At 37.0% G+C, this 17,760-nt stretch overlaps 1 protein-coding gene across 1 annotated transcript; it reads right to left on the reverse strand.

The window, feature by feature from the left end:
- Positions 1 to 15,506: 15,506 nt before the first annotated feature.
- Or6c208b (olfactory receptor family 6 subfamily C member 208B) lies at positions 15,507 to 16,456 on the reverse strand. Its single transcript, NM_001000590.1, is given in 2 exon segments — positions 15,507 to 16,024; positions 16,027 to 16,456. Coding segments are annotated over 2 exon segments (948 nt in total).
- Positions 16,457 to 17,760: the final 1,304 nt, after the last annotated feature.

Genomic DNA, 17,760 nt, shown 5'->3' on the forward strand with positions numbered 1-17,760 from the left:
TGGATCTATCTTTTTCATTTTCTCAAAGAACCAGGTCCTGATTTTTGGTTTTTTTGTTCGTTTGTTTTGTATTTTTGTTTTTGTTTTATTCTTTATATAGTCTTTTTTTTTGTTCTACTTGGTTGATATCCACCCTGAATTTGATTATTTCCTACTGTCTACCTTTCTTGGATATATTTCTTTCTTTCTGTTCTACAGCTTTTAGGTGTGCCCTCAAACTGCTAGTATATGCTCTCTCTGTTTTTGTTTGGTTTGTTTTGTTTTGTTTTTTGTTTTGTTTTTTTTTTTTTTTTTTTTTGGAGGCACTCAGAGCTCTGAGTTTTCCTCTTAGCACTGCTCTAATTTTGTCCAATAAGTTTGGGTGTGCCGTGCCTTCATTTTTATTAAATTCTAAAATGTCTTTAATTTCTTTCTTTATTTCTTCCTTGTCCAGTTATCAATGAGTACAGCATTGTTCAACTTCCATATGTATGTGGCCTTTTTGTCATTGTTTTTGTTGTTATTATTGAAAACCAGCCTTAGTTGGAGGTGATCTGACAGAATTCATGGGATTATTTAAATCTTCTTGCATCTGTTGAGGCCTGTTTTTTGACTGACTATATGGTCAGTTTTGGAGAAGGTACCATGAAGTGCTGAGAAGAAGGTATATTCTTTTGTTTTAGGATGAAATGTTCCATAAATATCTGTTAAATCCATTTGGTTCATAACTTCAGTTAGTTCCTCTGTGTCTCTGTTTATTTTCCATTTCTATGTTCTGTCCATTGATGAGAACGGGGACTTGAAATCTCCCACTATTATTGTGTGAGGCACAATGTGTGCTTTGAGCTTTAGTAACATTTCTTCCATGAAGGTAGGTACCTTACATTTGGAGCATAAATATTTAGAATTGAGAATTTGTCTTGGTGGATTTTTACTTTGATGAATTAAAAAGTGTTCTTCCTTATCTTTTTCTGATAACTTTTGGTTAAAAGTCAATTTTATTCTGTATTAGAATGGCTACATCATGTTTATTGGGATGATTTGCTTGGAAAATTGTTTGCCAGTCTTTTACTCTGGGTTAGTATCTGTCTTTGACACTGAAGTGTGTTTCCCACATGCAGCAAAATACTGTGTTCTCTTTATGTACCCAGTCTGTTAGTCTATGTCTTTTCATTAGGGAAATGCATCCATTGGTATTAATAGATATTAAGGAATAGTGATTATTTCATGTTGTTGCTGTTGTTGTTGTTGTTGTTGTTGTTGTTGCTGCTGCTGTTATAAGAGGTGGAATTATGTTGGTGTGGCTCTCTACTTTTGGGTTTGTTGCAAGAAGATTACTTTCTTGCTTTTTTTCTAGGATGTAGTTTCCCTCTTTGTCTTGGAGTTTCCCAACTATTATCCTTTGTATGACTGGTTTTTTGGAAAGATATTGTGTAAATTTGGTTTTGTCATGAAATATCTTTGTTTTGCCATCTATGTAAATTGAGAGTTTTGCTGGATATAGTATCCAAGACTGGCATTTGTGTTCTTTTAAGGTCTATATTACATCTGCCCGGGATATTCTGGATTTCATAGTCTCTAGTGAAAAGTTTGGTAGAATTCTGATAAGTCTGCCTTTCTATGTTAAATGACCTATTTCCCTTACTGCTTTTAAAATTCTTTCTTTGTTTCATGCATTTTGTGTTTTGACTATTATCTGATGGGGGGATTTTTTTTCTGGTCCAATCTATTTGGGGTTCTGTAGGCTTCTTGTATGGTTATGGGCATCACTTTCTTTAGGTTAGGGAAGTTTTCTTCTAAGGTTTGTTAAAGTTATTTAGTGGCCCTTTAATTTGGGCACCTTCACTCTCTTCTATACCTGTTTTCCTTAAGTTTGATCTACACCTTGTCCTACATATTTGGGCTAGGAGCTTTTTATGTTTTTTATTATCTTTCATGGTTGTTTTGATGTTTTTATGGTATCTTCAACCCCTAAGATTCTTTCTTCTATCTCTTATATTCTGTTGGTGATGCTTGTGGCTATGACTCTTGATCTTTTTCCTAGGTTTTCTATCTTCAGGGTTGTCTCACTTTGTGTTTTCTTTATTGTTTCTATTTCCATTTTTAGATCCTGGATGGTTTTGTTCACCTCCTTCATCTGTTTGGTTATATTTTTCTGTAATTCTTTAAGGGATTTTTGTGTTTCCTCTTTAAGAAAACTACTTTGTTTACCTTTGTTGTCTTGTATTTCTTTAAGTGAGTTATTTCTGTCCTTATTAAAGTCCTCTATCATTATCATGAGATGTGTGCTTAAATCCAAATCTTGCTTTTCCATTATGTTTGGATATCCACTATTTGCTTTGGTGGGAGAACTGTGCTCTGATCATGCCAAGTAGTCTTGGTTTCTTTTGATTAGATTACTGTGCTTGGTGCTCGCCATCTGTCTATTTCTGGTGTTAGCTTGTCTTGCTCTCTCTGACAGTTTCTTGACCCTCCTGTAGGCCCGTGTGTCAGCACACCTGTAGACCTATTGTCTTTCAGTCAGATCTAAGTACAGAGAAGTGTGGGACCAGGTCAGCTCTGGGCACAGGCTAAAACTGGAAGTGTCCTCTCCCAGGGTGCTTCTTGGTTTGTGTGTCCTGAGGCTCCAGTTGGGTAGCTTGGAGCAGAAGAGTTGGTCTTACCTCTGCTATCAGGACTCTCAGCATTCCTGGTGGCCTGCATTCAGTTCTGGGAGCAGGCAATAACCAGAAGAGTACTGCCCCTGACTGCTCTTAGGTTCCTGTGCCAAGAGGTGAGTTCCTCTTGGGCCACGAAGATGTACAGACATAATTGTCACCTCTCATTGTCTGTACCTTTGAGAGTCCATCTCTCTCCCTCATGGAATTTGGGTACAGAGAGCTGTGGGACCAGTTCAGCTCTGGGCACAGGCAGAAATTGGGAGCAATGATGAATTTTATGTAAAATGAAAGAATCTGGGAATACTTATATTAAACAAGAAAACTCAGAAAGATAAAAATGTCATTTTACTCATATGTGAATCCTAAATTTTATGTTCTAAGTATGCATACAAGCATAGCTATGGCGTGTGTTTTAGCAATGAAACTAGAAATAGTACTATAACAGAGGAGGAGTATGTTTTAAATGAGTGGAATATGGATGAAGAATAGATATGACATGAAAGTGGAAAGAAACAAGGGAAGAAAGAAGCTAAAGGAGGATCCCTGGGTGAATTGAATCAAAAGTGCAAACAGGAAGAAAATTCCTAGTGAAACATAGTGCTTTGTGCTTTTAGGTTTGAATATATATATATATATATATATATATATATATATATATATATATATATATATATATATATATATATATATTAAATGTCATCCCCCTTCCCAGTTTTCCCTCAACAAATTCCTATTTCCTTCCTCCTGCCTTCTCCCTCCTCCCTTCTCCCTCCTTCTTCCTCCCCATGCCTCTATGACATTGCTCCCTGATCTGCCCACCCTCTCCTGTTTAAGAACCCTAATATTGCCCTACCCTGGGTTATCAAGCCTTCACAGGACCAAGAAGCGCTCATTGATATCAGATAAGGCAATCATTGGCTACATATACAGCTGGAGTCATTGGTCCCTCCATATGTACTCTTTGGTTGGTGGTTTAATCACTGGGAGCTTTGGGAGATCTAGTTGGTTGATGTTGCTGTTTTGCTTATGGGGTTACAAATCTCTTCAGCTCCTTCAGCATTGATTTATATTTTTAGGACTAATAAGATACAACAATACCAGTAGTATATATCAATGTATGTAGTAACGTCATGGTTATTATATTTGCAAGTTGGTTTCACTTTCTCTCCAATCTTCAAATGAAATTGTACACAATATTATATTCTACCAGATACCTTTATACACATTTACTCAGAAACAAGTCCCATATAACCAGTTAGAAAGGAAGTTTTCTTTATACTTTACACACATTTTTATTCAGCTATTTAAGATTTTTAATTGTGTATAATTTCATGCACATGTACATTACATTTGCATTATTTCTTCCTCTTCTTTTTTTCCATCTTTATTAAATTGGGTATTTATTATTTACATTTCAAATGTTATTCCCTTTCCCGGTTTCCATGCCAACATCCCCCTAACCCTTCCCCCCCTTCTATATGGGTGTTCCCTCCTAATTCTCCCTCCATTACCAACCTTCCCCCAAGAATCTCATTCACAGGGGGTCCAACCTTGGCAGGACCAAGGGCTTAAATTTTCCAGATGCATTAAAGTTATGGTTTTGGTAAACAAAATACTCTTATAGTTCCCTGTATGTATTTTTCCTTTCTAGTTGCATAGGGTTTCCATTGCTTAAAGAGATACCATGAACAAGGCAACTCTTACAAAGGATCACATTTAATTGAGGCTGGCTTATAGGTTCATAGGTTCAGTCCATGGCTAAAAATATGTCTCTGTCCAGGCAGACATAGTGTTAGAGAAGAATCTGAGAGTTCTACATATTGATCCAACTTCAGCCAGGATGAGACCAGCATCCTAAGACAGCTAGGAGGAAGCTCTCTCAGGGCCCACCCCTAGAGTGACACATTTCGCTCATAAGGCCATATCTATTAATAGTGCTACTCCCTGCGCCAAGCATATTCAAACCACTACACAAGTCAATATTACCAAAGAGTATTATTAGTGATCAACATTTAGACACTTGCTTAGGAATAAAGAGAGATTAGTATAATTTAATAATGTAGGTAGTGTACTGTACATATTAACATATATATTTTAAAACTGTATTCTCTAATAATATATATTGAATATAAATAATGTTTTGTTTCTCTAAATTATCAATTAAAATTGATTTTTTATTGGACTTACTATGCCATTTACTAGGTAAGGACATTTCTGTGCATTCATATGTAACTTAAAGTTAAGGTAAATATACAAAACAATTTGGTTCTTGATAATGATTTTACAGAACTCGTAAATTGATACAAATAATTTCAAGCCCCCTATGAAATAAAAGCTGCAAATAGAGCTCTTCATGAGTTGCAAGTTAATTGCACTAGGAAACAAAGCTGGCTTGGACCAAATTTGTGACCAAGAAAAACATTCTTTCTTGATTAGGAATGAGGCCACTAAAGGTCATGAACTGGTAATGGGCAATTTATCATACATGTAGGGACAGAAAATAAATAATGGATTAATTTATTTATATAAGACTTCAAAATAATATGACACAAGGCAGATGATTGCCTTTTGATAAAACCATCCCAACTTATGACATAATAATTATTGTTTTAAACCTATAATGAACATCTGAAGGTAGTAACAGATAATGAATGTTTACTTACATACTAGTCTTAATGGAAAGGGATGTAAATAATTCTGTTGTAACTCATTAACTCTTATTGATCTATGACATGAACTATTGCCCTAAACTTACTTTGAACTTAAATAAGGTAAAAATGCTTAGAAAATCATGTGTCGAATTATACTGAAAAGATATAAAAACTCAGAACTTCAATAAAACGTGGTTGTCCCTTTGTGCAGCTTCATTCAGTGTGTGTGTGTGTGTGTGTGTGTGTGTGTGTGTGTGTGTGTGTGTGTGTTGTCTATGTACCTGATATTCATTCTTATATTTTCTTTCCTGTCTGACTCAGGAAGATTTAAGTAAATCTGAGCCTCTTACCTAACCAGCAAGTTTTCCTGAGTAAAAGAGAGTAAAGAAAAACCCAAGTAACTAAGTTTCATTCCCCCTATTACCAACAGCAGAAATTAATTAACAGACACCAATAAATAGGCTTTTGGCTGCCCAGATAGCAAGAAAGAGATAAATTTTCAGAAGTCTTTAGCCTTTGACACTGAATAGTAAGAGAGAATTAAATTGCAGGAAGTCATCAATTGGGGCCCGCAAAACCAATGCAATGTCCCTTCACTTCCTCCATTTGCCCTGTGATATCAAAGGTGGTCCATCTCTGTGGCCCACTATTACACATTTTATATCCAAATATATACTTGCAGGATTATACTATTTGTATAGGACACATTCTGTAATAAATGATTCTTCAAACACATAATTTCTCTGATAGTGTGTTTTATGTCAAATCTTGTACATATCACTAATTTTATGAGCTTTTTGGTAACTAATGGGTTAAAAATTAAGACATTCTCACAGGGTTTGAGATATGCTGTTTAGAAGGAATTTTTAATACAATTCAAAAGTGGGCCTTGTTCTCTCTGAGGACAGAGAGATCTCTGGAAAATTAAAAGCTAAAGTTGATTATTCCTTGTTAATTTTTCCTTTTATCAGACTATAGACATGTTTATGTTTTATCAGGAATGTTTAAAGGAATATGAGGGGAAGAGAGCTGAACACCCAGAAGTGAAGACATCCTGACACCACAAGACAGACTGCCACTTTTGCACAGATCTGTTCACATCACTGGTCCAAGGGAAAACTTCACAGTGCCTCTGGAAACAGGAATAAAGGAACAGTCAGATGCCAGTACCTGTGCTTCTGCTCTCTGCCCAGGACTGAACTGAACCAGCCAAACAGCTCCCTACACCCAAATACCATGGGGGACAGAGCTGGACCCTAAGAAGTGGAGACACTCCTGAGAAATCAGAAGAGATTACCCTCTGCCCACATTCCAGACCCAAGAGGGAATCACCCAGTACCAATTGTGGCACCTGGGTGTAAGGACCTAGGGCTAATCAGGGGCAGGACCCTTCTGATTCCTGTCCACACCTAGAGCTGAAAAGGAGTCACCGGGGAGTGCAAACACACCTGAGACCAGAGCACTTGTTCTCAGAAAAGGTTGAAAGAAAACAGGAAAACAGTTCTACATGGGAACATAGGGAAGAGATCTGGAGTCAAAGATGCAAGCATCACCAATAGAATACAAGAGATAAAAGAGAGAATTTCAGGAGAATAAGATACAATAGAAAACATCAACACCACCATCAAAGATAATGTAAAACACACAAAGCTCCTAGCCCAAAATGTCCAGGAAATCCAGGACACAGAGGCCTACAGGAGGGTCAAGCCACTCTCAGAAACAGCAAGACAAACAAACCCCAGAGACAATCCAATGGCTAGAGGCAAGTGCAGGAACATAAGCAAGAGAAACCAAGACTACTTGGCATCACCAGAGCACAGTTCGCCAACCAAAGAAAATACTAGATATCCAAACACAGTAGAATTGCAATATTTAGAATTAAAATCACATTTTTGTTAATGATGGAGGACTTCAAGAAGGTCATAAATGAGTCACTTAAAGAAATGCAGGACAACACAAGTAAACAACTAGAAGCTCTTAAAAAGGAAACATAAAAATCCCTGAAACATTTACAGGAAAACACAACCAAACGGGTGAAGAAATTGGAGAAAATCATCCAGGATTTAGAAATGGAAATAGAAACAATAAAGAAAACACAAAGGGAGACAACCTTGGGGATAGAAAACTTAGGGAAGATATCTGAAGACATAGATGCAAGCACCACCAACAGAATACAAGAGATAGAAGAAAGCATCTCAGTGGTGGAAGACACCATAGAAAACATCAACACAACCATAAAAAAAAATGAAAAACACAAAAAGGTACTAGCCCAAAATATCCAGGAAATCGAGGACACAATGAGAATATCAAAACTAAGGATAATAAGTATAGCAGAGAGTTAAGACTCACAACTTAAAGGGCCAGTAAATATACTCAACAAAATTATAAAAGAAAAATTCCCTAACCGAAAGAAAGAGATGCCCATAACATATAAGAAGCCTCCAGAACTCCAAATAGATTAAACCAGAAGAAAAATTCCTCCAATCACATAATAGTAAAAACACCAAATGCATATCAAAGAAAGAATTATAAAAGCAATAAGGGAAAAAGGTCAAGTGACATATAAAAGCTGACATTTAAGAATTACACTAGGCTTCTCACCAGAGAGTATGAAAGCCAGAAGATTCTGAGCAGATGTCATAAAGACTTTAAGAGAACATAAATGTAAGTCCAGGCTACTATATCCAGCAAATCCATAAATTAGCATAGATGATGAAACCAACATATTCCATGACAAAACCAAATTTACACAATATATTTCTTCAAATCCATCCCTACAAAGGATAATAGATGGAAAATTCCAACACAGGGAGAGAAAATACATCGTACAGAAAACAAGAATATAATCTTGCAATGAAACCAAAAGAGGGACAAACAAACAATTCCACTGCAAACAATTAAAATAACAAGAAGCAATAAACACTATTCCTTAATAACTCTCAACATCAATGGACTCAATTGCGTGATAAAAAGACATAGACTAACAGATTGGATATATAAAGAGGACCCAGCATTTTGCTGCACATAAGAAACACCTCTTAAGTCCAAGTGGATCAAGGACCTCCACATCAAACCAGATATACTCAAACTAATAGAAAAAAAGGTGGGGAAGCATCTCGAACACATGGGCACTGGAGAAAATTTCCTGAACAAAACACCAATGGCTTATGCTCTAAGATCAAGAATCAACAAATGGGATCTCATAAAACTCCAAAGCTTCTGTAACGCAAAGGACACTGTTGTTAGGACAAAATGACAACCAAAAGATTGGGAAAAGATCTTTCCAAATCCTACAACAGATAGAGGGCTTATATCCAAAACATACAAAGAATTCAAGAAGTTAGACCACAGGGAGACAAATAATGCTATCAAAAAATGGAGTTCAGAGCTAAACAAAGAATTCACAGCTGAGGAATGCCGAATGGCTGAGAAACACCTAAAGAAATGTTCAACATCTTTAGTCATAAAGGAAATGCAAATCAAAATAACCCTGAGATTTCACCTCACATCAGTGAGAATGGCTAAGATCGAAAACTCAGGTGACAGCAAATGCTGGCGAGGATGTGGAGAAAGAGGAACACTCCTCCATTGTTGGTGGGATTGCAGACTGGTACATCCACTCTGGAAATCAGTCTGGAGGTTCCTCAGAAAATTGGACATTGAACTACCTGAGGACACAGCTATACCTCTTTTTGGTATATACCCAAAAGATGCCCCAACATATAACAAAGACACATGCTCCTTATGTTCATAGCAGCCTTTTTTATAATAGCCAGAAACTGGAAAGAACGCAGATGCCCTTCAACAGAGGAATGGATACAGAAAATGTGGTCCATCTACACAATGGAATATCACTCAGCTATCAAAAACAATGACTTTATGAAATTCGTAGGCAAATGGTTGGAACTGAGAAATATCATCCTGAGTGAGCTAACCCAATCACAGAAAAACATACATGGTATGCACTCATTGATAAGTGGCTATTAGCCCAAATGCTTGAATTACCCTAGATGCCTAGAACACAGGAAACTGAAGAAGGATGACCAAAATGTGAATGCTTCACTCCTTCTTTAAAAGGGGAACAAGAATACCCTTGGCAGGAAATAGAGAGGCACAGTTTAAAACAGAGGCACAAGGCACACCCATTCAGAGCCTGCCCCACATGTGTCCCATACATATACAGCCACCAAACTAAATAAGATGGTTGAAGCAAAGAACTGCATGCCGTGCCCCTCATGTAACCCATACATATACAGCCACCTAATTAAACAAGATGGACGAAGCAAAGAAGTGCAGGCCGACAGGAACCGGATGTAGATCTCTCCTGAGAGACACAGCCAGAATACAGCAAATACTTAGGTGAATGCCAGCAGCAAACCACTGAACTGAGAACGGGACCCCCGTTGAAGAAATCAGAGAAAGGACTAGAAGAGCTTGAAGGGGCTCGAGACCCCATATGAACAACAATCTCAACCAACCAGAGCTTCCAGGGACTAATCCATTACCCAAATACTATACATGGACTGACCCTGGGACTAAACCTCATAGATAGCAATGAATAGTCTAGTAAGAGCACCAGTGGAAGGGAAAACCCTTGGTCCTGTCAAGAATGAACCCCCAGTGAAAGGGATTATTGGGGGGAGGGTGATAATGGGGTAGGATTGGGAGGGAAAGCCAATATAGAAGGGGATGGGGGAGGTGTTAGGGGGATTTTGGCCACGAAACTGGGAAGGGGAATAACACTCGAAATGTAAATAAGAAATACTGAAGTTAATAAAGATTAAAAAGAAAAGAAAAAAAAAGAAACAATTCAGAGAAAAGAACTGCTGCTACTTCAGAGTAAATGGCTGAAAAACATCTTTCCAAGCAAATGGTCCAAAGAAATAAGCTGTAGTTGCCTTTCTAATATGGAATAAAATTGACTTTTAACCTAAAGTCATCAACCAAGGTAAGGAAGGACACGTCATATTCAACAAAAGAAAAATCCAAGATGAACTCTTAACTCTAAATATCCATGCTCCAAATGCAAGGGCACCTACATTCATAAAAGAAACTTTATTAAATCTCAAATCTCACATTGCACCTTATACAATTATAGTTAGAGATTTCAACAGTTCACTCTCATCAATGGACAAATCTTATAAGCAAATTAAATAGAGACACAGAGAAACTAACAAAAGTTATGAACCAAATGAATTTAACATATTTTTAGAGCATTCCAGTCTAAAACAAAAGGATATACCTTCTTCTCAGCACCTCGTGGAAATGTCTCCAAAATTGACCATATAATTGGACACAATACAGGCCTCAACAGATGTAGGAAGATAGAAAAATCCCATGCATCCAATCAGATCACCACTGACTAAGGCTGGTCTTCAATAGCAACAGAAATGACCTAACGCCCTCATATAAATGAAAGTTGAACAACACTCTACTCAACGACAAATTGGTCAAGGAAGAAATAAAGAAAGAAATTAAAGACTTCTTAGAATTTAATGAAATGAAGATACAACAAACCCAGACTTATGGGACACAATGAATGTCAGGCTAAGAGGATAACTCATACTTGTGAGTGTCTGCAAAAAGAAATAGGAGAGATCATATGTAACCAACTTGACAGTACACCTAAAAGCTCTAGAACAAAAAGAAAGAAATAAAGCCAAGAGGAGTTAAAGGCATGACATAATCAAATGCAGAGCTAAAGTCAACCATGTAGAAACGAAAAGGACTATACAAAGAATCAACAAAATCCGGAGCTGGATCTTTGAGAAAATCAACAAGATAGATAAACCAGAGGTCAGAATAACCAGAGGTCACACAGAGTCCATCCAAATTAACAAACTCAGAAATGAAAAGGGAGACATAACAAGAGAATGTGAGGAAATCAAAACAAATCATCACATCCTACTCCTAAAGTTTGTATTAAACAAAACTAGAAAATCTGGAGGAAACGGAGAATTTTTGAAACAGATACTGGGTACCAAAGTTAAATCAGGAACAAGTAATAAATCTAAACAGCCCCATAACTCCTGATGGAATAGAAGCAATTATTAAAACTCTCCCAACTGAACAGAGCTCAGGACAAGATGGGTTTAGTGAAGAATTCTAGCCTTCAATGAAGAGCTCATACCATTACTGCCCAAACTGTTCCAAAAAATAGAAACAGATGGAATACTACCAAATTCCTTCTATGAAGCCACAATTACTCATACCGACACCACACAAAGACCCAACAAAGAAAAAGAACTTCAGATCAGTTTCCCTAATGAATACTGATGCAACAATACGAGTAAAATTCTTACAAACTGAATCGAAGAACACATCAATATGATCATCCATCATGATCAAGTAGGCTTCATCCCAGGGGCGCAGAGATGGTTTAATATGTGAAAATCCATCAACCAAATTCATTATATAAACAAACTCAAAGATAAGAACCACATGACCATTTCATTAGATGCTGAGAAAGCATTTGGCAAAATTCAACACCCTTCCATGATAAAAGTCCTGACTCAAGACCCATATCTAAACATAGTGAAAGGGATAAACAACAAACCAGTACCGAACATTAAACTAAACAGAGAGAAACTTGAAGCAATCCCACTAAAGCCAGGGATTAGACAAGGCTGTCCACTCTCTGCCTACTTATTCATAGTACTCAAAGTTCTAGCCAGAGCAATCAGGCAATGAATGGGGGTCAAAGCAAAATAATTGAAAGGGAAGAAGTCAAAATATCACTATTTGCAGATGCTTTGATAGTATACTTAAGTGACCTCAAAAGTTCCACCAGAGAATTACTTAACCTGATAAACAACTTCAGCAAAGTGTCGAGGTATTGAATTAACTCAAATAAATCAGTAGCCTTCCTCTACACAAAAGAGGAACAAGCCGAGAAAGAAATTAGGGAAATGACACCTTTCATAATAGTCCCAAATAATATAAAATACCTCGGTGTGACTTTAACCAAGCAAGTGAAAGATCTGTATGATAAGAACTTCAAGCCTCTGAAGAAAGAAACTGAAGAAGATCTCAGAAGATGAAAAGATCTCCCATGCTCATAGATTGGCAGGATTTACATAGTAGAAATGGTCATTTTGCTGAAAGCAAGCTACAGATTCAATGCAATCCTCATCAAACTTCCTACTCAATTCTTTAGGAAGAGCAATTTGCAAATTCATTGGGAAAAAAAAAACCCAAGATAGTGAAAACTATACTCAAAAATAAAAGAACTTCTCGGGGAATCCCCATCCCTGATCTCAAGCAGTATTAAAGAGCAATAGTCATAAAAACTCTATGATATTGGTAAACAGACAGGCAGATAGATCAGTGGAACAGAGTTGAAGGCCCAGAAATGAACCCACATACCTATAGTCAATTGATCTTTGACAAAGGAGCTAAAACCATCCAATTGAAGAAGAATAGCATTTTCAACAAATGGTGCTGGATCAAGTGGTGGTCAGCATGTAGAAGAATGCAAATCAATCCATTCTTATCACCCTGTACAAAGCTTAAGTCTAAGTGGATCAAAGACCTCCACATCAAACCTGATACACTCAAACTAATAGACAAAAAAATAAGTGGGGAAGATTCTCAAACACATGGGCACTGGAGAAAATTTCCTGAACAAAACCACCATGTCTTATGGTATAAGATCAAGAAAAGACAAATGGGACCTCATAAAACTACAAAGCTTCTGTAAGGCAAAGGACACTGTCATTAGGAAAAAATGGCAACCAACAGATTGGGAAAAGATCTTTACCAATCCTACATCTGATATCCCAAATATACAAAGAACTCAAGAAGTTAGACTCCAGAGAGTCAAATAACCCTATTAAAAATGGGGTACAGAGATAAAACATTCTCAGCTTAGGAATATCAAATGGCTGAAAAGCACCTAAAGAAATGTTCAACTTCCTTAGACAGCAGGGAAGTGCAAATCAAAACAACCCTGAGATTCCACCTCATACCAGTCAGAATGGCTAAGATAAAACACTCAGGTCACAGCAGATGCTGGGGATGGGGAGAAACAGGAACAGTCCTCCATTGTTTGTGGGATTACAAACTGGTACAACCACTCTGGAAAACAGTCTGCAGGTTGCTCATAAAATTGGACATTGAAATACCTGAGGACCTAGCTATACCTCTCCTGGGCATATATCCAAAAGATGTTCCAACATACAACAAAGACACATGCTCCACTATGTTCATTGCAGCCTTATTATTACAGCTAGAAGCTGGAAAGAACCCGATTTCCTTCAACAGAGGAATGGATTCAGAAAATGTGGTACATCTACACAATTGAGTACTATTCAGCTATCAAAAACAATGACTTCATGAAATTCATGTGTAAATGGAATGAACTAGAAAATATCATCCTGTGTGAGGTAACACAATCACAGAAAAACAAACTTAGTATGCGCTGATTTGTAAGTGGAGATTAGCCCAAAAGCTCGAATTGCCCAAGATGCAATCCACAGACCACAGGAAGCTCAAGAAAGATGACCAAAATGTGGAAGGTCCCACTCCTGCTTAAAATGAGGAACAAAAATATCCGTAAGAGAGGATATGGAGGCAAAGGTTAGACCAGAGACTGAAGGAATGGCCATTCAGTGTCTGCAACATGTGGCCCATATATATATATATATATATATATATATATATATATATATATATATATATATATATATATATATGTATATGTATATGTATACAACTACCAAAACTGGATAAAATTGATGAAGCTAAGAAGTGCATGCTGGAAGGGATTGAATACAGTTCTCTTCTGAGAGACACATCCAGAGCATGTCAAATACAGAGGTCAATGCTAGCAGCAAACCACTGAACTGAGAACAGGATCCCCTTTGCGGTAATTAGAGGAAGGATTGAAAGAGCTGATGGGGCTTGCAACCCCATAAAAACAACAATGCCAAACATCAGAGCTTCCAGGGACTAAACCACTACCCAAAGACCATACATGGACTGAGCAAGGGCTCCAACTGCATATGTAGCAGAGAATAAACTTGTTGGGGCACCAGTGGAAGGGGAAGCCCTTGGTCCTGCCAAGGTTGGACCCACAGTGCAGCGGAAAGTCGAGGGTTGTGGGGAAGGGGGTGGATGGGGAGAACACCAATGTGGGGGAGCAGGAGGGAATGGGGGTTTATGGACAGGAAACTGGAAAAGGGAAAACATTTGAAATGTAAATAGAGAAATAAATTCAATAAGAAAAATAAAATTTCAAAAATTAAAGAATATGAATAAATCTTATGGATTTAATATTCATATTTGTCAAGTTATTTCAAATAATCACACATACTGGGAGCAAATGGTACAGGAAGATGCAGATGTTGAGACTGACATCACTCACTGAATAAAGAGACTGACCATAGGATATAATTTCTAAAGGATTTTTATGGACTCTGCATTGAAACTGTATGCCAATACGTAAACATCACTTATGATGCTCCGTACATAGGAGAGGACATATCAGAAAGACATGTTTTGTTTTCATTTTGCTGTGGCTGAGCAAGAGGATTTCAATGAAAAGTTCGGAAATGGAAGTATAACAGTTGTTCTTTACATAGAGAATTAAGAACTTATATAACATTCATGGTGGTTTTTGAAAACACAATTGTTTATTTTTATTGTATGTGTCTGATTGTCTTGCCTGCATGTGTGCATGTATTCCATGGGCAAGTACTTCCAACAAAGAAAAAAAAATTGGACGATGGTTTGCCACCATTTGAGTACTGCGTAGTTAACCTACAACCTCTGCAAAAAGAAGTTGTCTTAAATAGTAAGCTACTGGTACACCTTTTCATACTGTTTTTTCTCTTTTCTCCAGAAAAGTACAACAGACAGGTTCCTATACCCAATTAACATCCTGAACCAAAACCCACTATACTGAACATGAAAGACTTCAAAATTTTATGTGGAGCAAGAAAATACAAAAATAAAGTACAAAGAGAGAGATGTATTTCACATGAAATTCCAGAAGATAAATAGTACAACAAAACTGAAAATTCACCTGTAGGTATTTGATTTAATTTCATATTAAACTAATGTAGGGTGTATCAGAGAAATGACTGGAAGTAGGAAAGAGGGGCATTAACGGAAACTGAGAAAGAAAAGTAAATAGAAAACATCAGACTTAAGCATAGATCATAGCTGGCATACATGGAAATTATATCCCCTCTTTGACTCACGTTCCAACAGCATGCTATTTAGGCCTAAATCTCAATTCACTGTTTTGAGAATAGCACAATCTGTGAAGTACCTGCTTGAAAGCATCCTTCACCTGCTGGTTCCTTAGGGTGTAAATGAAAGGGTTTAGCAAAGGGGCCACAGAGGTATTGAGCACAGCTACACCTTTATTTAAAGCCACCCTCTCCTTGGCTGATGTTTTCATGTACATGAACATACAACTCTCATAAGTAATGGAGACAACAACCATGTGTGAGGAGCATGTGGAAAAGGCCTTTCTCCTTTGTTGAGCTGAAGGGAACTTTAGGATGGTTATGATGATGAGTGTGTAGGAGAGAATCACTAAGATCAAGGTGATGATAAGTGTCATGACAGCTAAGGCAAAAGCCATCAATTCTATGAAATGTGTGTCTGTACAAGACAGTTGCAGGACAGGAGAAGTGTCACACAGGAAGTGGTCTATTGTTTTGGAGGCACAGAAATCCAGTTTGAGTCCCAAGAGCAAAGGGGGGAAAATGACTAAGAAACCAGTTAGGGAACCAGTAGGTGGCACACTTTGCTGTTCATGATGATGGGGTAGTGCAGTGGTTTGCAGATGGCTACAGAGTGATCATAGAACATGGCAGCCAGAAGGTAGAACTCTGTGATTAGTGAGAGAAAAAAGAAGTATAGTTGAGCTGCACAAGAATTGTAGGAAATTGTTCTGTCTCCAGTGAGAATGCTCATTAAGAACCGTGGAATACAGGCAGTTGTGAATGCAATTTCTAAGAAGGAAAAATTCCGAAGGAAAAAGTACATTGGAGTCTTGAGATGAGGATCCATCAGGGTGAGGAAGATGATCACTAAGTTTCCCATCATCCTCAAGATATAATTGAAAAACAGAAACAGGTAAATCAGAACTTGTAGCTGAGGGTCGTCTGTCAATCCAAGCAAAATGAATACAATCTCCACAGATTGATTCTTCATTTCTCCTTTTTCTCTAGTAAGTCTACATAAAATAAAATAAAATATAAAATAGGAGAAATAGAAGGAAAAACCCCAAACAACTATTAACATATAACACATTTGGAAAATATTCATTGCTTTATATTCACAGTAAGGCACATTTTCAGTAAAACCCATGCAAAAATATTTTAATGAGTTTAGATTTCATTTCATGAACATATCTTAAACCTCATTGGTATTTGTCATAGTTAAGGTTTTTATTGTTGTGAAAAAACAAAAAGGCCAAAGATTGCATGGGAAGTAAATGCTTTAAAGGTTTTGTTCACATTAGCGTTTATTATTCTGTCAGGGAAGCATTCCAGGGTAAGAACTCAGGGAAGGAACTTGGCAGCAGAAAATGAAGCAGAGGTCATGGAGGAGTACTATTTACTATCTGACTCATTAATTTGGCTTTCTCAGACTGCTCCCGGGACCACCCTTCCACATCACCTATCAGTCAAGGAAATGAAATAGGTTTCTCCAGTCTGTTGGGGACATTTTCTCAATTGAGGTTCCTTCTTTGTAAATGACATGGCTTGTTTCAATATGACATAAGGGTAGCCAGATTCAGAATCTTATTTAACTCAACATTGACTGGGTCCTTTTGGCCCATTTACATGAGGCATGCCACTTATGTGAAATTGTCTCTTAATTGGATTACAGTCCACCTGTACCTGTCGTTTCAATAATCTGCTAAAATAAACTATTCAAGTGTGTGGTATTTGAAATTTTCTGACTTAGTTCTCTTGAGTAAATTACCACTTCAGTGATACAATATTTACAGTAAACTGTGGTGTTCCCAATAGCCATAGTAACTCCTAATTTAGATATACATATAGGGCAGTTTTAAGAAAGAAGATCTCTAAAGAAGAAAATAGACAAGATTATAGTATGAGATTCTAGCAAAATGGGTATGGTGATAATAAGATATCAATTTCTAGAAAATAACTGGGAAACATGAACAACACATTGATTTCAAACTGAGTCATCAGTTGAAATTGCAACCATAAACTCTCTTACTGGCAATATTTCCCATTACTGTCCTCTGTCCCATGACAGCTTTGTATAAAGAAAAATAGCAGTGTGAAAAAAGAATTAACCTATAAATATAAAGCCAATGTTTCAAGTAAAAATATGAGCCATTTTTCATTTTAAAATAATTGTGTAAGGCAGATACTTAAGTTTATAGAGTACTTTGATTCAATATTAAAGCTTTATATACTCTACCTACTTTATACCTATGCAAACATAAGAATTTTGGAAAAAAATGGAATATCTATTTCGAG

This window comes from Rattus norvegicus, chromosome 7, assembly GCF_021556685.1.
Source record: "Rattus norvegicus strain SHRSP/BbbUtx chromosome 7, alternate assembly SHRSP_T2T, whole genome shotgun sequence".
Classification (NCBI taxonomy): domain Eukaryota; kingdom Metazoa; phylum Chordata; class Mammalia; order Rodentia; family Muridae; genus Rattus; species Rattus norvegicus.